The 20,256-nt window shown below is 48.9% G+C and overlaps 1 protein-coding gene across 6 annotated transcripts in view; it reads right to left on the reverse strand.

The window, feature by feature from the left end:
- Window positions 1-3,000: 3,000 nt before the first annotated feature.
- Window positions 3,001-20,256, reverse strand: part of St3gal4 (ST3 beta-galactoside alpha-2,3-sialyltransferase 4) — a 41,113-nt gene continuing 23,857 nt past the window's right edge. For 2 of the 6 annotated variants that reach the window (XM_052756148.1, XM_052756171.1), the window contains 10 exons: window positions 10,826-10,901; window positions 10,473-10,560; window positions 9,990-10,070; window positions 9,737-9,834; window positions 9,382-9,442; window positions 8,408-8,503; window positions 8,109-8,298; window positions 7,163-7,306; window positions 4,255-4,398; window positions 3,001-3,951 (listed from right to left, as the gene is read on the reverse strand). In XM_052756148.1, the coding sequence (XP_052612108.1) occupies window positions 3,865-3,951; window positions 4,255-4,398; window positions 7,163-7,306; window positions 8,109-8,298; window positions 8,408-8,503; window positions 9,382-9,442; window positions 9,737-9,834; window positions 9,990-10,070; window positions 10,473-10,560; window positions 10,826-10,841 (1,005 nt within the window). In that variant the 5' untranslated portion in view covers window positions 10,842-10,901 and the 3' untranslated portion in view covers window positions 3,001-3,864. Of the gene's footprint in view, window positions 3,952-4,254; window positions 4,399-7,162; window positions 7,307-8,108; window positions 8,299-8,407; window positions 8,504-9,381; window positions 9,443-9,736; window positions 9,835-9,989; window positions 10,071-10,472; window positions 10,585-10,825; window positions 10,902-20,256 lie in introns of all 6 variants that reach the window. The other 4 variants (XM_052756141.1, XM_052756162.1, XM_052756142.1 and 1 more) reach the window with 3 other exon arrangements.

A 20,256-nucleotide genomic window follows, 5' to 3' on the forward strand; every position in this document is an offset into this window, starting at 1 on the left:
CACACACACACACACACACACACACACACACACACACACACACACACACACAAACACGCAGTCTCTTAAGCATGTGGGTATGATTCAAGACAGGCTTTTCCTACCAAGTGGGTTAACTCAGTTCGGGGGCAAGTATTTGGTCCTACAAATCTAGCTCACTGGTTCCATACACTCTCCAGCGTTTTCCATTATGGAAGGCTGCTTTACAATCCCGTTATTTATAACTCGCTTTACAGTCCCCGCAATGTCTTTACAATCGTGCTCCCATTAGATCCTTAGGATTTCATTGTGAGACAGGCATGGGTAATCGGTATTTTCCAGATGGAGAAACAGAGGTTTCTTCAGCTAACTAATTAAATGATCCGGCAGGGAGGGGCCACTTTTTGTGCGCACACTACACTTAACTGTCTCGCAGACAGTATTGTTTCCAAGTTCAAACTCTTTGCAGACTAGACAGTCTCAGGAGGAAAGCAATTGGATATATACTTATGTCCTCTGAAAGTGTTAATCAAAACCTCAAGTGGAGGGACTTGAAAAGATGGCTCAGCGGTTAAGAGCTTGCAGGGCCAGAGGACCAGATTTCGGTTCCCAAGGATCCATGATGGGCAGCTCACAACCACCTGTAACTTCAGCTCCAGGAGGATACAACGCTTCTGACCTCCCATGTGCATACCATTCACAGAAACATTTAAAATAAGACCATTTAAAAAAAAAAAAAATTAAAAAAAAACCCAACACCCTGAAGTATTTAAGACATCATTTAAGGGTGTTAACTGAAAGACCTATACTCTGTGTCGCCCAGGACGGTGGTCTCAAGCTGGGAGACCCTCCCTTCGTTTGTAGGGCCTCAGTCTCCCCCCACTATCCCCACCCCAGGAGGAGGTCTTGGTTTGTAGAATCTAACACAGTGGTGAAGACATGTTTGGCTCCCCGGCAGTCGGTCTGTTCTCTTGGGCCTCGTGGGGCGCGGCAAAGCTCCGAGCAGCGATGATACCCCGACTCCCCACTCCCCGAGAGAACAGGGGGACCCAGGGCTCAGCCGGATGCAGCGAACTTGGGCGGTGGCCCGCAAACGGTCTGGAGGGCGGCGGGCGGGGAAACTCAGCCCGATGGCCCCGCCCACTCAGCCCGATGGCCCCGCCCAGCCACCGAGAAGGGTTAGACAGACTCAGCGCCGTCGGGCCCCCACCCCCACCCCGCCTGGGGCGTAACCTGCGCGTGCGCCTAATTTAACACCGCTCAAGGGCACCGGAGATTAGGATGGGTTTTAATTGCAAACCAGACCGGAGGGTTAAGAAGAGGCCCATGAGATCTTCCTAGAGTCCAGACTTGCTTGTAAGATTTTGATTCCGAACCCCAGACCCCCCGAGACCCAGGAATCTCCGTTTTTCAGTCACCCCAGGTAACTGAAATACGTGGACGCGTCCTTTGGTTTTAAGGCCAGAATTGGGATTGAAGCCCGGAGCGCATTGGCAGGAATTACCCCGCCCAACCTGATGTAAACCCAGTTGTGCCCCCATTCTCTCTCCCCCTGCTGCCTTTTCAGGGCATGGTTTAATCAGTACCAGGCAAGCTGGCAGACAACCCCTTCACATAAGTTGGGCTGAAAACTTCTTTCCCAGAACACCAAGGAACTCCATCCAACAACTCCACATCAAAGCTCCCCTCCCAGGCCTGACCCTTGCCGGGTATTGCCTCAGCTTGCACAGTTTGGAGAGAGCTAGGCCCATTCCCACCCCCAGCAAAGAATGGTCTGGGTGGATGCCCAGACACACACTTTGCTGTGTATGCAATCGTGAGGGTCTGGATGTCACCCTAAGATTATCAACTCCCCCATGTACATGAACTTGTGGAGTTAGGAGGGGCAGCATGACCCAGTGTGTTGGCTTCTGGCTCAAGTTGAGGCACGTTCAGTATCAGGCAGTGGCCTCAGTCCAGGGCAGCTGGATCATATGTGCAGACAGTCATTTTCAAAGGCCTTGGATGGAGAAATGGATACTCCCTTTTTGGGATAAGCAAAGCATAGATGCCTAGAGGCACTCACACACCCCTACAAAGTCTTCCCAGGATGAAGCCTGTAAGATAGCTTGTCCCAGTGAGAGAGAAATGAGGCTTCAGACACTATGGTCCAACTGCTTTTCAGAATCCCCTCAGACCACACAGCTCTACTTGAGCTGATCCTCAGGAGTGCCCTGTTGGATGGGGCTGGCTGTTCTCCGTACTGTTCCAAGGTGGTGTCATCCTGTTCATTCCCTCCCAAGCCTTTCTGTATCCATCGCATCCCGGCTTGGCTTGTCTCAAAAACCTCAAGACTGCAGCTCTTTCTGAGCAAGCCCGGCGGAACACAGCTGTGAGTTCCAACACTCCCTCCTGGCTCCAGATGTAAAGGAACAGCTGTGGGGGTGGCAGTAGGCCCAGCTGGCAGCAGAGCAGGGCCTGGAAGGTGGAGAATAAAGGCCAGAGAGCCAAGCAAATGGCAGGACTGAAGATCCAAGGGACCTGGGACAGAAACAGCCTCATTCCCTGGTCCAGTGACTAGCTCACAGGACTTGCCAAGTCCCTCTAGCCCTGCCCACTCCAGCCTTGGCAAACCACACCGCTGCACTCACAGGACCTTCCGCCAGCTCTGTTTTATGATTCCCACTTAATTTGAGAAGAAAAATAGCTTTCTCTGTCTAACCCCACCCTGTCCTGAAAACACGGGATTCCCAGAGAAGACAGAGGAGGAGATGCTGCCACCTCCATCTGGCACCCTGTACCTCTCCTCCCTTCCTTAGTCCCTGGGGATGCAAGACACCAGGCTGGGTGTCTGAAGATAGGGCTGATCTGGGCACTGCTTGCTCATACCCTCTGCCAGGGTGGAAATGCTCACCTGAGCACCATCTCAGTACAAATTCTTTGCTGAAATGACTTTGTGCTGCTATAACCTCAGGTCTGTACACTATCACACTCCCAGCCATATTCTCCCCAACCCGAAAAGACACAGAGCCTCACAAGTGCTTCCATTTTAGGAAAAAAAAAATATTTTATTGGTCTTTTGTAATCTCTTTTTCAGGTGAGGCCCCTTCTAGATGGAGCCCCCTTGTCAATGCCCTTCCCATGCCCGCTGGGAGGTAGCAACCCCTCTCTGGAGGACACCCTCCCACTCACTGCCTCCATCCTCCCGGGAGGCCAGCTCTAGGTCAGGGCCTTAACAGGCCAATTTTCTGTAAATTTTATTAAAAAGTGGGCAGAACACTGTATTGTGTCCCTTTTGTGAATGCCACAGGACCAGCCCATTGCATTTTTCTTCTCCTTAATTAAATAGCATGTTAAATAATCTCTTGTTGCTGGGGCCAGGCGTGTTCGTACACGCCTTTAATCCCAACACTTGGGAGGCAGAGGCAGGTGGATCTCTGTGAGTTCAAGGCCAGCCTGGTCTACATAGTGAGTTCCAGATAAGCCAGGGCTACACAGTCAGACCCTGTCTCAAAAACAGAGCAAAACAAAAGAACAAACAAACAAACAAGCAACAACAACAAAACCCCAAACAAACAAACAAACAAACAAAAAACAAAATAAAAAAAGGAGCCCTCAGAACAATCAAAACCCCTTTGTGCTGGCAGAGAGGGGATGCCACAGCAGCAAGTCCCCCCTCTCTTGGCCAGGCTCCTGTAGCCTCAGTGTGTTCACCCTGTCTGGATCTGGGCTCCACCAGAGGAGCCAGAGATACAGCCTCTCCTGAGACCTGGCCAGTCCCAGGACACCCTCCGCACTGAGGGTGAGTTCAAGTGAGTTGTAGTGGCACCAGGCATCCTGAAGCCGGAGACAGGGGCCACTCAGATGGCAAAGTAGGGAACTGGCGTGTTACAGCTTTCATCCAAGTCAGAAGTACGTGAGGTTCTTGACAGCTCCCATCTCTAGCATCCGCTTGATGGCTACAGCCTCTTGGGAGACATTGTGCCCTGACCCCTGTGGAAATAGCCAAGGAAGTAAGTGAGGGGCCCCCAGGTAGCTCTCTGTCTTCAGAAAGGTCTCCCTCCCCCCTTTCTGGTCCCACACTTCTTGGGAGTTTTCTTCCTTATGTGGGCTCTCAGAAAGGAGACAGAAGTCATGTGGCAAATGCAGAGGATGCCAGCTGGGGTGTCCAGATGCCCAGGTCCCACTTCTGACACTGAATGAACATATCCCAAACCACTTTCTGTCCCCGCACCTCCCCCTCACCCAGCAGCCCTCTCGTTGTGACTCACTGGGCTCCCAAGCAGGGCTGCTTACCGCCATAGACTTCAGTGTGATCTGTTCGTAGTAGTGGATGGTCTGCTTCTTGTTGTAGGCATCCGGGTAGCCGAAGCCAGCGATGTGCACTAAGTCGCAGAGGTGTAGGGCCAAGGTGATGGCTAGCAGACCTGTGGTTGGCTTCTGAGGGGCAGAGTAGGAGGGCATTTGAAGGAGTCCCAATCCCCTCCTCCACCACCACCCACCTCACACACGCTCAGGCTCAGTGCTCTGCTATGGAAATATCCTTTACCTTAGCTGTCCAAAGGGGCAATGGCCAACCAACCAGGCACCTGAATGCAGCTAATGCAGCCGAGGAAGTGATTTGCTACTCTATGAAGTTCTAAACTTTTTTGCTGTGCAGGAGCTAGAACCTGGGCCTCCTGTATTCTAGGCAAGTGTTCGACCGCAGTTCTGTACCCCTGATTATTAAGTTTTAAATTTAGAGATTTAACTATTTATTATTTTTACATGTATGCGCCTGCTTGAATTATGGGCACCATGTGCTTGCAGAAGCCTCCAGGGGCTGGAAGAAGGCATTGGGTCCCCTGGAACTAGGGTTACAGGTGGTGGCGAATTGCCCAAAGTGGGTGCATATAAGGAAACCCAGGTGCTCTGCAGAAGCAGTGAGTGTCGTGAACTGCTAAGCCACCCCCTCAGTTCCTAAGTTTTAAATTGTTATATGTCTAGTGGCTACTGTGGTTATCTTGTCAACTTGGTTAGATTGAGACGTACCTACAAAATTACTATAGTACACTTCTAAGGGTGTCTGTGAAGTAAGGGTTCACTAAAGAGTGAATACTCACCCTAAAGGTGGGTGGCCACTGTCCGGTAGGTAAGGGACCTGTAGGTATTTTCTCTCTGCTTCCCACATGCCACATGTGAGTGCTCAGTTCCATCATGTCCTCCCTGCCATGACTGACTGAAACCTCTGAGACCATGAGCAAAATCAATCTGTCCATTTGTCAGTTGCTGCTATCAGGGATGAAAGTCTGGCCGACACAGCAGCATACTAGATAATTCACCTCCACAGATCTGGGTCTCCAGGGAGGATCATGGCAAGCAGGATGACAAAAGTGACAATCACCATGATCCTGTCTGTGTAATACACCATCTCCTTCAGTCCCCTTCCAAACACATATGTGCAGATACTATTATTAGCCTCGTTTTGTAAATGAGGGAACTGGAGCTTGCAAAAATAAACAACTTGTTCAAAGAGGGGAAGGGGGACCTGCCCTTCTCCTGGGACCTGATAGGTTGACACTCGTGGCTGTGGGATCTTTCATGGGATGATATATGCCTCTGTAGGGCAGGATCAACAGTACCTTGCCTGCCTTCCCACCTTATGGGCTGCTGTGAGGATCCTATCCCCTCCACCCCCAATTTATCCACAGCAATGGTCAACTTAATATTCAAACTTCAGAAAACTTGCCCTGCTAACCTCCAACGGCCAGCTTTATAGAACATGTCACCTGCCCACCCGAGAGTCACTTCCTGGACTCCATAAGGTCTCTTAAAGCCAATTTTCTCCCAGCATCTCTTTCAATTGTCTTGGTCCCCTTATTGCTTCTTGGTAAGCCTTCTTTTTCACCCTTGCTGCCTTTTAAGACAGGAGTTCATGTAGCCCTGGCTGGCTTTGAACTTACTCTGCAGCCGAGGCTAACTTTGAGACCCTACCTCTAACTCTCAAGGGCTGGGATTACAGGCATCTACTACCTCCCCTGGCCACCCCTGCCACTTTAACCACCCTGTGCTCTCGCATCCAGTTTGGGGTCCTGCAGAATCACGTGGCCATCACTTCCTCAGCAGCTCTGCTCCTTACAGTCACCACACTGCCCCTCCTCGTGGCATTCTCTGTATTAAGTAAGTAGAGCACACTTCATCTAGCAGGAAACCTAGAACTGCTTATCCTGCTACACAGCATCTGTTCAGAGCAAGGGCACAGCTTAGTCTCCAAACACATGGACTCAGGCTCACCACTAGGCAGTCACGCTGCAGGCGTCCAACGCACGCATGACATAGACAGTCAAGAATAAGCATATTTATTTAAAATCTGGCTAATATTAGCTGGGTATAGTGGCTCATCCTTGTAACCCCAGCACTTGGGAGGATTACCAAGAGTTTGAGGCCAGCTTGTCTCTAGAAAACTAACAGGAAGACAACAAGGGACAGATACTGTTAGAGCAGCCACTGTATTCCAACTTCGTTATCTTAAGTCCTGCCATAGACTTAAGAGGCCAGCACAAATATTATCCCCACCATGCAGATAAGCAATTGAAATCCCCCAGTCCTAGACCTGCCTGATAACCGTAGTAAGTGGAAGGACCGTGAGTCCTGCCAATGCCTGCTGGTGACCTCCTTCTGCTGTCTCACATGCCCCCATGAGAAAGTCTAAGACACATGGAAAAACTGTCTGTAAAGCTACACTATGGGGTAAATCCTGCCAGCTGTGAAGTACCAGGACACAGAGTGCTCAAATCAAAGCTGGGACTCACAAAATTGTGACAGCTCCCTAAACTGGTTCGCCATACCCATGACACTCAAGACATCAAATCAGTATGTTCCAAGATAAGCGTCTAACAGTAACTCCTCATTGACTCAGGCTGTTCTCAAAGATAGGGCCAGTGAGTATGCCGGCAGCTCCCAGTTTACAGGCTCTGACCAGAACCTGCCAAAAACATCGTAAAGTCCAGTGCCCAAGTCCAATCTAGACCTTTCGCTCACTCCTACTTTCAGAGTGCCCCAATTCAGTTCTCCAAAGTACACACTGTCCATCAGGGCAGCACACTACGAAGCCTGTCTTCAAAGGTCAAGTGCAGGCTGCACCCTCTCAAGAGTTCCTCCTCACTTTCCACCTGGGACCCCAATCTCCTCCCAGCTTGGTCTCACTGTCACCGCTTCTCATCACCTGCTTGATCTTTCGAGGCTGCTGTATGGGCAGGCCCAGGAGCTTGTCTGCTGCAATCTCCATAAAGAAGGGGTTGAGAATCCGAATCTGTTTGGGGTTGACATCCCAGATGAGGGGAGGCTGCTTCCAGAAACCTTTGCGCACCTATGGGGCCAGGGTCAGAAGGGAGAGATGAAAACAGGTAAAGACCTGTTTCTGAACTCTAACCCAGCTGGTGGTCTTCAGGCAGAGGATGGGGTCCAAGTCAAGGTTGATACCTCAGGCGCGCAGCAGAATTGAGGTAACACTTGTGCCAGAGATGAGAGACCAAAGGAGGTCGAAGGGTCCCCTTATGAGGAAGGAAGGGTAATGTGGAGAGTGCGGGGTTCTGACCACTACCTGTTTCAGAGATATGCATACAAGAAGGGGCTTGAGCCTTAGACTGTCTACACACTGAGCAAAAAGTGCCAGATCAGACAGTTCAGCCTTTAACCACATGGCCAAGTGAGGGAGTAGGCTCTTTGTGAGCCTTAGACTGTCTACACACTGCCAGATCAGACAGTTCAGCCTTTAACCACATGGCCAAGTGAGGGAGTAGGCTCTTTGTGAGGACCATCAAGAACGGCACAAAAACACTGCCTGTTCCAAGGTGACTGTGGGACAGCTCCCCTGTTCCAGGGTTCCTCACACACTCCTACAGTGCTCCTATTCCAGGCAACCTTCCACCCAGAGGGCCTCTGGCTGCCACCCCAACTCCTACAGGCTCTTGAGCTATAACGCAGGGCAGCTTATCAGCAGCCCTATAAAACAATGCCCTTGGCGAGAGGCCCAAGGCTCTGGCTGTGGAGAGCCTGGTTCACCCTGTCCCTTCCCTTTCAAGTCATCACAAGGCACTCTGTGGGACATGAAGCCCTGACGAGGATAGCATCCCTATAACCATCTCTCTCTCCCTTCGGTCCCAATTTACCCGCTTCTTATCACTCAAGATGGTCTCAATCCAGTGGAAGTCCATTGCCTTGAAAGCTACCAGGACCAAGAGTGTGTCTGGGTTGTTTTCCATTTTGGGGTCGAAGTGGGCCGACTCAGGGTAGAAGAGACGTATGGTGGTCTTGGAGCCCACGTCTCCCTCATAACCAGCCACAGGAGCATTGTTCAATCTGGGCCAGGGAAAGAATATCCATTACTAAAGATGTAGAAACGGGCCTTTCGCCAGCCCCATTTGGGACACCCAGGGCCCAAAAAGAAGCAGGAGGGATGGTCACGCACCTGATGACCACATCGTACTTGTTGATGACACTTCCCAGTGAACTGTTCCGCAACCGGTGCCCATTCCCCACCACAACACAGCGACGACACTCGAGGCTGCCGTGGGAAGAGGCGCGGTCAAACCCAGAAGGAGCCCCTGCTCTGCTGAACTCCCTCTGCTCTGCATCTGCCTGGGGCCCACCTCAGGTCACTTCTAGGTTCTCCTCGGCCCCTGATGATCTGCATGGATCGGGCATGCTAAGTGGCCCTGCTAATGGTCTTACCGACCTTGAGGTCTTGGGCATCAAAGGGAAGTACAAACAAGCCAGCATGGCAAAGAGATAATAAGAGGAAGGGAAGCATACAGAGTACCACGGGCAACCCCGGCACAAGAGCTGGGTAAGCTGGCACACAGCTGTAACCTCAGCACTTAGGAAGTGTCAGAAGAAAAGTGCAGAATTCAAATCCATCCTGGGCTACATAAAGGGGGAAAAAAAAAGCACGAATAGAGAGAAGAGGAGAAGGGAGGGGAAGAGAAACCCTAGGACACAGCTCCCTTGCCTGTTGCCCAGGTCTGTCTGTTGCCATGGCAATACTTCTGCCTACTCTGGCATCTAGATGCTCAGGCTAGGTTACTGTGGTTTTCATAATTTGTTTGTTTGTTTGTTTGTTTTTCGAGACAGGGTTTCTCTGTGTAGTTTTGGAGCCTGTCCTGGATCTCGCTCTGTAGAACAGACTGGGCCTCAAACCCATAGAGATCCACCTGGTTCTGCCTCCCGAGTGCTGGGATCAAAGGCATGCACCACCACCGCCCAGCTTGCTGTGGTTTTAGAATAACTGTAGCTCCTGGAGGCAGGCAGGCTAGGGAGTGTCAAACTGGCCACAGTGAACCAGCGACCGAAGGCTGGTTGGCACGGTACTAACCAAGATGATTTGACACAGGAGCAGGGAAAGGTGAAGGTGCCCAGACTGCAAAGAGATGAACACCTCCTTACCTCTGTATGCTCTCAGGGACAGAATAGCTAGTGATGGCCAACACCCGGAGAAGAAGGTCTTCTACAGAAAGAATGAATAGAGGAAACCGAGACGATGGTTATCAGCATTCTAAAGGGCTGCTCCCGCTCCACTCCCCAGAAATTCTCTCCTTGACATAGGTACCTGAGTCTGGGCAAAAGAACCCAGGCCTGGAGCCAGTGGACAGCAATGTCCAACGTTGTGGCTCACATGAACAGGATATGAACTTCCCACGTGCTTGGGTAGGATAACTCATTTTACCACTTCCTTTGGTCCCGCAGAACAACAGCTCACAGGTAGTGAGCTGCTAGTCCACTGAGCTGAGCAATAACTTACCACTCCCTTTGGTCCCAAAGGGCAACTCATAGGCCGATGGTGTCTTTACCCAGAAATAATCCTTAAGCTGCAGGAAGATGGGCTTTTCCCTAGAATGGCTACACAGGGTAGGGGTGAGAAAGAGATTAGTCTGGCTGAACAAGGTCAGGCCTTTGTTGTTCCAGGTTCAGCTACCCTCCAGCCAGTTAGCAATGAGGCAAAAAACCCTCAATCCCGCATTCCCCCATGCCTTGTCCCATCACCAGGTGCTTACTTGCCGAAAATCTTAGAGGCCTGCCTCTCTGCCTCACCCTGGGAGCACGGCTCTTTCTTCTCTGTGATGGGAAAATAAAAGCTGGAGAGAGGAAGAGAAGAGTCAGGAGGCCCAGTCAACTGAGGCCCTGAGGCCAGCATCCCAGGCAGGGTCCACCTCCCCAGTGATGGCACAGAGCTCCTGTGGTACTGGAGAAGGATTACAGAGTTAGCATCTCCTCAACCCAAGTTCCACTTTGAACCCAAACCATGGAGGGTGCAGATCTTTCTGCCCCAGTATTTCCTCTGTGAGAGATCACAAAAACCACCTGGATCCCCACCCCCACCCCTCCCACCCACAATCATGAAAGAACTCTGGGCTAGCCGCTAAAGAGGAGAGGTCAGGTCGAGGGTCTCAAAAGCTTCCTGCCTTGCTAGGTACCCTGCCCTTGTATCAGCCCATCTCTGACAAGAAACAACGGAAAGACACAGAAAGCGTACTCACAGTTCAACGTACCTATCTTCTCGGGAGATGGAATACCACACCATGACAGCGACAAGGACCAGAGCCAGCATGGCCAGGAACTTCCAGCCTGCAAGGTACATGCACAGAGGAGCTGGAGGCAGAGACAGGAAGGCACAGCTCCAGGCCACCTTCTCCTTCGCCCATCCCTCTACCCCCAGCACAGCAGTCCCTGGCGTCTCCTGTCCCAGGAGCTGGGACCCAGGTATTTCAGGATGAAAAGAGGATCCCTGGCTCCCAGTGTGACTGTCTACGACCCCTAAGGGAATCCCAAGACACTGCTGAGGATGGCTGCTGGACCCTCCAGCTTGGGGGAGCCCCTGGACAACACTCACGGGATTTGCTGGTCATGTTTCTCAGCAGATAGCAGGGTTCCTGGGGAGAAGTGTCATCCCGGCTGCCTCGGGCCACCTAGGAGGCAGGAGTTCCAGGTATCAGTCAGTTTCCACCTGTACTCCTACCTAGGCACTAGAGCAGATCACACCCCGTGCCTGACCCTTTCCTCCTCTAGGAGCACAAAGCCACGCCACGGGGCGGCCAGCCCCAGGTGATCTTCCTCCTCAGCTCTCAGAGGGCAGTGTGAGGAATCTTGGTGGGGCCCTGCTGCAGGAAGTGGAACTGAGGCCCCAGCCCTCTTTCGGTTCCCATGCCAGACTTACTGACACCAGTGTCCAATGAGGTTCTCCAGCACTTTGACTCAGGAAGAATCAGTTTGGGGGACAAGTAGGTACATCCACCATTTCTGACACAAAAGTTAACTTATGCCAGATTTTGATTGGCACTTGGTCCAGCTGAAGCTCATCCCATCTGGGGCCACTGCTGCCTCTGGCCCCATGAGCAATCTCTGCAGACTTCAGCCAGGCAGATGCACTGGGACAGATACTGGGAATGAGGATGCAACTGTGAAGGTCCTCAAGAAACCCTCTTCCCAGCCCTTCTAGACTCTGGCAGTACCCAGGCCTCACCTCCTAAGATACATGGTAAACTCAGGAAGGAAGGCTGGTGCAGTAGGGGAGGGGTCAGGGAGCCCCAAGGGTATGGATTTACAAGGAGTCAAGGGTTACTTCCCTTGTCAGTGGGCAGAAGCCAGCGAAGTAATATGGGAGGTCAGAAGCAGTAAATTGTTCTATAGACCAACTCCTCTAAGATCATACTACTAAGAAATCTTTGTGGCTTAACAGCCGTAGGTAGATGTATAGATGCCAAGTGCCAGCTTCTTCCAGTCTATGTTGCTTTCATCCTGTTCTGTTTCTCAAACGGTCAGGAACAGAAAAATCACAGAGCCATGCACTGAGCACATGCATTCCACAGACATGGGCTTGATCAGTTTGGATGGGTCCTGGGGCATGCATTTTCACCTACAGAGCAAATGACTCATGGCAGACTGTGAAGGAAGCACTAGTTTGTGCTCTCCTGAGGCCAAGTAAAACATCTTAGATTACTTCTTGGAGGCAGGATCAGCATCTGGAGGAAGTGTCGTGTATCACAATCATAAATCTATGATTCTGAATACACGCCTATTATGGAGTCAAGGCTGTGACCCCAAAAGGAGACATTCCCCAGATCCCACTATGAGTTCAAGAACCATGACCAAACAAACAAAAAAAACCACCAAAACACAAAACAAAACCCAACAACTGAGTATAGGGTAGAACCCAGACATGCCAGACACTTCCTCATTCCTCTGTAGAGTTACTAGCAGGCATCTGCAAAACACTGAGGGGATTGAAGATGCTCCTCCTCAAAAGAAAGAAAAAGACTAATTTTTGTTTTATTTTGTTCTCTTTCTCTCCCCTTCTTTCCTTTCTTTCATGTGTGAGTGAGTGTGTGTGTGAGTGAGAGTGTGTGAGTGAGAGTGTGTGTGTGAGTGTGAGTGTGTGTCTGAGTGTGTGAGTGAGTGTGTGAGTGAGTGTATGTGAGTGAGTGTGTGAGTGAGTGAGTGAGTGAGTGAGTGAAAGAGATAGGTGCCACCACACTCACTTAGCCAAAAGTGAGATTTGTTATCCTAAATTTTAGTTAAAGTTACCCTTAATAATTCTTGACAGTTCTCCTCAAAGTGAACACACCTTCCCTTGCTACCCACAACAATCTCCAAGTCATTCCTCATCACACAAGCTTCTTCTGCATGGCTGTCTCCCATGAACTACATAGTGAGACCCTGTCTCAAAAATTAACTAATTAATTACTTCATTAAAAGCATTAAATGGATGAGTCTTCTTTGAGAAACTCACACCAATGCTCTGGGGGTCTATCTTTCTAAGCACCTCTCTCTAAGCCTTCATGCTTAAAATTATATTAAACTATCTTTAATAAGCCCCAACTCTGACCACCAAAAGTTAAAAACTAAAAGCATTAAATGAGTGGCATGGTAGGTGACCATGGAACGTATGTCCTTCTCTGGCTCTCATCCTCTTCGGCTGTCAACATAGGAAGTAAATCAATAGCTAAATCCCTGGTGCTCAAAAGGCATTTGTCAGCTCAGCAACATAAGCACCAAAGGGACCCTTATTAGCCAGGCAGAGTCTTGGGCCTCCTGCAGACCTGCAGAATCAGGATCTAGATTTTCTAAACACGGTCCTACATTTAAGTTTGAGAAGCAGTGCTCAGGGAAGGGGTTCTGGATGACAGATGAACAGGAGAACAGTCTGTTGTAGGGGCAGCAAGACGCTCAGCAGGTAAAGGTGCTTGTGGCCAAGCCTGATGAACTACTACCTGTGTTCAATGCACAGGATAGGAGGAGAGAACCAACTCCTTCTGGTCGTCCTCCAACCTCCATACACAAGTGCCCTCCCTCCCCCCCCCCCAAACAAAAGAAATAAATATAAAAATAAAACCACTTAAAATTCTTAATGAGTGTTTGTCTGGGTTCCACGTGAAGACATTCCGGCTCGTTGGTCTAGCCCAGCCCTGGAATTTGCTTACACACAGCAGGTGATTCTAATGTACAGTCACAGTGGAAAACCACCAGATTAGATGGACAGCCTCCAAAGACGACTACTTAACCTCTGATGAGCACATTTTGACTCCAGAGGGTATGAGTGAGGCCTGAGGATCTATGCCCTTACCAGCTCCCTTGGGCCTTGTTAGGACCACACTTCGAGTTGCAAAATTCCATGCCAGGATTCTTCATCAACTGCCTCCTCTCCTACCCTCCTTCCTCCAGAGCTTTCCTAAGGGGGAACGTTCCAGTTAAAGCTGGCTACACAGTACAGCGCCCTGAGGGGTTTAACATACCCAGATGTCCAGGTCTGGCTCTCCGTGACTTTTATCACATTAGTTAGAGGTCAGGCACCAGTAGTAAAAAGGAAAACAAACAAACAAAACAACAGACCCACTTTCTCGGTGACTCTGGCATGCCGCCAAAATGGAAAATCCTGCATAGAACAGGTTCCAGAGTCAATGACAGACAACTACTCAGCCACACTCTGGCACTGACCTTTAGGGAAGAGACTTTGGCAGTCATTGGGAAGTAGCTTGGAGCAAACTCAAACAACAAGACAACTACTCCTTCTTTGGCCTCTTTCCCAATGCAGGTCTACACTGGCGCATCTTTGTTCCAAATCAGAACCAGGACAGTTGTGAGCAGCCTGGCTAGTCTTAGGGTTTTCTCCAAGGTGCCCAACCCAGGACTTAAACATCCTATTTCCTTTCCTTGCTGGGCCAAGCCCAGAGGATTGTTCTGTGTCCCTGGATATTCCAGGGGGACGGGGTTTCTTAGACTGGTTGCTACAAGGACAATCTGTTGAGGGGAAACCTGCAACCCAGTCCAAGGCTCAGCAGCTTCTCCTCTGAACCAGCTGCCAAAGAGAATTCACCCAACCTGCTAGGCAAAGTTTGTCTGCATCCTTGGTATTCTTCCATGAACCAAGGTGTCCCTGGCTTAAAGTGAGGTGATAAGCATAGTCAAGGGACTCTCAAAATGGCAAACAAGGGACATAGGAAGAAATGGCCCTGTAGAAGCTGGTAACCAGCCAGTACCTGCTATCCAAAAAAGTCCTATTGATCAATATCCCCCAAGGGCTAAAGCTACCCACGGGACTCAGCTTAATGATACTGCTGAGAGGGAGGGTCTAGGACTCTGTGTGTGTGTGTGTGTGTGTGTGTGTGTGTGTGTGTGTGTGTGTGTGTGTGTGTGTGTGTAGTAGGGGGCAGGCTGAAGTCCAAGGCTTGCTGAATGGTTCTGTGCTCTTTAGCTCTTGAATTTCTGTCCCTCAGGATTTTTTTGTTTGGATTGAACTCAAGGCCTTTGGCATGCTAAGCAAGTGTTCTACCATGGAGCCATATCCATGATGGCTCATAGTTCTGTAAGAAAAACAAAACAAAACAAAACAAAACAAAACAAAAAACCCTAGATTAGCCTGCCCTTTTAACACCTTTAGACTCACCCATCACTTCTCTCTCCAAACACTACCACCTGGATGAGGGATCCCCTTCTATCACCTTCCCAGAATCAGGTCCAGCCAAATTCCCCACCGTCTGCCCTTCCTACCTCTTCTGTTCTGTCTCTGCAAACACCTGTGTTTGCTTCATCCCCTCCTCAGGCTATCCTTGCTTCAGGCTTTCCTCCAAAGGTCAAACTTCTACACTCCACTTCCTTACTGCCCACTCCACCTCTTGCCGAGAAATGACACACGGCAAACCTTGCTCTGGCTTAGAGTGCTCCGTCCCAAAAGCATCTCAAAAGTCACTCTCATGACCACAACGTTGGCACTGTGTCACCAGGAAGCTACAAAAGCAGGTATACCACCAATGTATGTGTGAGGATTAATACTGTCAACTTGACGGGACCTAGAGTCACCTAGGACACGTCTGAGTGATCTTTCAGATTAGCTTAATTGGGAAAACCAACCAACCATGCCACCGGCTGTGGCCAAGACTGACTATAAAGGAGAAAGTGAGTGGAGAACCAGCTCCAAGGGCTCTCTGCTTCCCCAGTCTGAATGCAGTGTGACCAGTCACCTCTCACCCTGGCTGCTGTGCCTTCCCCACCATGAAGGACTGGACCCTCCAACTGTGAGCCAGAACAGATCCTTCCTGCTTCGATTGCTTGTCCCGGCTGGTTTGTTCCGTCAACCAGAAAAGAAACGAAGATACACTGAGTAGCTGTACCCCAAGCACACTAACAGAACACCCACTTCCACACCCCCGACTCTGCCCAGGTGGTTGGTCTGCCTCAGGACGCCTCCTATGGTTTAAATGTGAGCCCTAAAGTTCATGCGGTGCACACTTGATCCTGAATGGGGTGGTATTGGGAGATGGGACCTTTAAGAGGTGGGAAGGTCTCCACAGTAGAAAACTTGGCTAGCGTTCAATTCTCAGCACTTTGTGCAGAGAGCTCTGCTCTCATGAATGCTCAGTGTGCTTTAACACGGGAATGGACTCCTCAAGATGGAAATGGAGCCAGTGTGAAAAGACAAATTCAGCCTCTTACCCTCTCCCCCACTCCCACTCTCTGCCTTTGGTCTGACAATGAACTAGCCAGAAGGCCTCATCTTGGACTTCACACCCTCCAGAACCATGATCCAAATAAACTTGTTCATTATACATGATCCTGGCTACAGAATGTGGTTAGAGCCGCACAGAACAGACTAAAAACGATCTAGTCTTGATAAGTGGGGCTATCGCTGTAACAAATACCTGAAAATGTGGAATTCCCTTTGGAACTGGGGGGAGTGGAGAGGCTAGAAGAATCGGTACGTGTGGGCTAGGAAAAGTACTGTTAGGGTGAACAAAGGTTAGGGTAAGGGCTCACACCAGAACCGCAGGCAAAGTCTGGACTTTCTGATTATACAAGTGTTGTTAGAAAGAGAAAAGACCATCCTGGTAATAAGGAGGCTGACAACTTGGCTGAATTGTCTGTGCCCTAAAACTTTGTGGAAGACAGCAGGATGAAAGAGGATATTTGGTGGAAGAAACACCTTGGCCACAAAGCACCTGGGATGCTGTGTGGCTTGACTGTAGACTGTGAGTATAAAGACATGATTTTAAAAGGGAATCTATAATTAAAAGGAAACAGAACGTAGGGATTTGGAGGATTCTCAGCCTGGACTCTGTAGAGAATTAAATGTTTCATGGGAGGAAAATGCAGGTGTGGCCAAGTAATCATCTGATAAGATTAGTATAGACAGAATGAGGTCTGAGGCTATTCATCAGGACAATGGGAGAATGACCCCAAAGGCCCCTTGGAAACTGCTATTGAGGTCCCTCCCATTTCACACCCAGAATGCCAAGCTTAAGAGAAGAAAATAAACAGAAGAGAGGCAAGACCTTGGGGCTCGCGGCCAAGGGCTGTGATACGCCTTTACTCCCTACATTCTTGGGCAGCCTTCTGCTGTCTCAGGCCCCACTCTCTGGAGCAGCTTGGCCCATCCCTTCAAAGGCAGCAGGAGGCAAGCAGTGGCAGTGCCCACAGGGTGCCGGCTCTGTAGGTACAGCATGTAAGAGCAATAGGACATGACTTCCTCAGCCTGGATTTCAAAGGATGTCACGGCAGCCTAGGGCCAGGACATAGGTGGAGCCAGCAAAGAAAACTCTTACAGAGGCAAGGCCCGGCGGAACTGTGAAGTCAGAACACAGCTGGGTCCTAGGAGGCCTCGTGGAACTATCTACATGTGGGCAAAACCTTCCATTGAGATCCCAGAATAGAGGGCCCCCAGAACATAGTATCAGTCTGAGAGCTGAGGGTAAGACTTCAATCTGCAGGCCAAACAACATCATGGGGCAGGGTGTCTAGGGTCCCAAGGTCCAACACCTCTAACCACTGTCTAGAAACACGAGACGGAGTTAAGGACAATTATTCTGGAGAGTAATTGTTTTCCTTGTAGGGATTTAAACCTCCCCAGGACCAGTTACCACTCTCTTTTTTTACTGATTTCTCCTCTTGCCCTATTCCACTATTCTAATTTGGAAGTAGCTTGTGTAATTTCACAGGCTAGTGACTAACTAATTCAAGGGTCAAAAATGAATTGCTCTGAGAATGAGGAAATATCCCAGAGTTAAACAACAGAAGCATTTTAGTATGCAGCCACAGTGGTAGCTAGAGGAAAATGCATAGACAAATTCAAATTAGGAAAGAAAACCTATCATTAACTATTCCACTCAAAATATTATTACTGTGTGTTTGAGACAGGATCTCACTATGTGGCCCCTGGATGGCCCAGAACTCACTACACGGACCAGGCTGGCCTCAAACTCATAATAACTCACCTGCCTCTACCTCCCAAGTCCTGGGATTAAAATCATGTGCCATCACACCCAGGCCCAAAATACTATTTTTAAGGAATAAATTAAACCATGGAAAGAAAGGAGAAGAAAATACAGTAGAGGAAGAAATGAAGAGAAGAAAAAATACAGTATAAACAAAATCAAACACACAGTCTCTGAATCGATAAATCTGCCTTGACTAGGTCTCTACTCACACCTGATTCAGAGACTCTAGACTTTGGATTTTTAAGATCCAAATTGAGAGGTGGGACCTTTAAGATGTGTTTAGGTCCTGAGAGCCCTTCCCTTATGGGTCAAGTTATGGAAGGAATGGATGCCAGTGGATGCCTCATTGTGAAATACAAGAGAATGAATCCTCGCTATCCCCACACATTGCCTTTGCACCTTCTACTATGGCATGAGGCAGCCCCTGGCACCATGAGCCAAACAACTTCAATCCATCATAAACAACCCCATCTATAGTGTGCTATTACAGGGCCATGAAGGTACTAAGACAATAACCTCACCCCTCTTTAACCTGGATGGCCGGACAATTCCATTCCTATGACACCTAGCTCAAATGGCCCTGCTCTCTCTTATGAATATTTGCAGGTATCTCTGAATAACTTATGCTTTGTTCCCACAAACTACTGTTTATACATTGATTCAAGCACTAAACAGATCATAGAATCTTACGTCTTATAGTTACTGGTTTATGTTATATAGTTACTAAATACCTTGCTCAATATCCTTTGACCTCTGAAATTGGAGATTTAGAATGCCCGAATTATATATCCCAAACTGTAACTTCATATTATAGAATTATAAGCTTTTATATTTTTGTCCATGAAATAATTAACTTCTGATCAGGAATTTCTTTGTGTCTCTGGACCATATTATCACAGCTATTATAGAGCAGATGTTTGACAAAAAAGTGGTAATAAAAAAATTAAAGACGTTCTCTGTGTGTGTGTGTGTGTGTGTGTGTGTGTGTGTGTGTGTGTGTGTGTGTGTGCGCGCGCGTTTCTGGGGTTCAAACCCAGGCCTCGCATATGCCAGGCAAGAATTTTATCACTGAGATACATTTACAGACCTTGATTTTTTTTTTTTTTTTTTTTTTTTTTTTTTTGGTTTTTCGAGACAGGGTTTCTCTGTGTAGCTTTGCGCCTTTCCTGGAACTCGCTTTGGAGACCAGGCTGGCCTCGAACTCACAGAGATCCGCCTGGCTCTGCCTCCCGAGTGCTGGGATTAAAGGCGTGCGCCACCACCGCCCGGCCAGACCTTGATTTTTAAAGCTGGCCTCATCAGAGAATCTTGCTGTAGACAGTGTTAGCACAGAGGCTCACACTGGTCAAGGACCAGGGTTGCAGAATGCTCAGCCCTAAATGGGACATCTGTATCACATACCCTCCTACCAAGGCCCAGGGATTATTGCAGAAGAGTGGGTAGACAGGGGATAAGAAGCAAACAAAGGAAATGACAAGATGTCTTCAGGATACATCAGGCAAGGTGCACAAGAAACTCAGAGAGACAGTACAGCATGCATAAGTCCTGTGCAAGATCAACACAGACCAAATCCCGGTATCAAGAGGTGAGGTGGGCATGGAGTCCTACTCCTAGCCATGGAGCTGTTGGCAATTGACAGCTACTGGGAGAGGAAGAGTCCATTTTCTTTTCTTTCTGTAGCCCCTGGTAACTCAACAACATCCCAGTGGAAGGCCACATATCCAAGAATATGCGGATAGTATAAATTGGATGTGATGGGTATTTTTTTTTTTAAATGACACAAAGTTTGGTGTAGGGAAGGAGGAGTGGGTCTGGGAAGAGTTTGGGGAAGAGGGTGAAAATGATCAAAATACATTGTATAAGTTCTCAAAGAACTAATTTTTAAGAAATTAAACAAAATTTAAAAGTAAAAATAAAGCCAGTCTTACTACTTTGCTGTGGCTGACTTTAAACTCACTATGTAGCCTAGGTTGGTCTAGAACTCCTGACCCTTCTGGAGCCTCCAGAGTGCTGGATTATAGGCACATGCCACCATGTGTCTATGAAAGATGTTCTATGTCTCTTATTAATAACTGAAATTCACGGTTACCAAAGGCAGGATCTGGTTCTCTCAACCTCTGCACCATTGGTTTTAGGAGTCAGGTAACTCACTGTAGCAGCATCTTGTGTACTATGAGACACTTAGCAGCATATTTGGACTGTAACTACTAAACTCCATTAGGATCTTTCCCACCACAAAGTGAGTCTCCATGGTGTCAGTTAACTTGCAGTAATTCTTCTTAGCTTAGTATTATTGCCAGTATCCCACAGTGGATTCAAGCAGGACTGAATATAATGTGATTAATGCAGCCTCATAGGCTCTTCTCAGTAAAGGGTCAATACCCTGGTTCTGCTTTACAATGGTCCCCATTTGATGGCTTACCTTCCCATGCCAACAAAGACCCACATGACCCACACCTCTGCCGAGCTCCAGGGACCCACATGACCAGTTCCTCTCTTCCTCATTACCTAACTCTTCTCTCATGTGTCCTGCCTCCATGCCTTGGTGAGGGAAGCT

This window comes from Peromyscus californicus, unplaced genomic scaffold (assembly GCF_007827085.1).
Source record: "Peromyscus californicus insignis strain IS unplaced genomic scaffold, ASM782708v3 Scaffold_11__1_contigs__length_118956290, whole genome shotgun sequence".
Taxonomy (NCBI): Eukaryota; Metazoa; Chordata; class Mammalia; order Rodentia; family Cricetidae; genus Peromyscus; species Peromyscus californicus.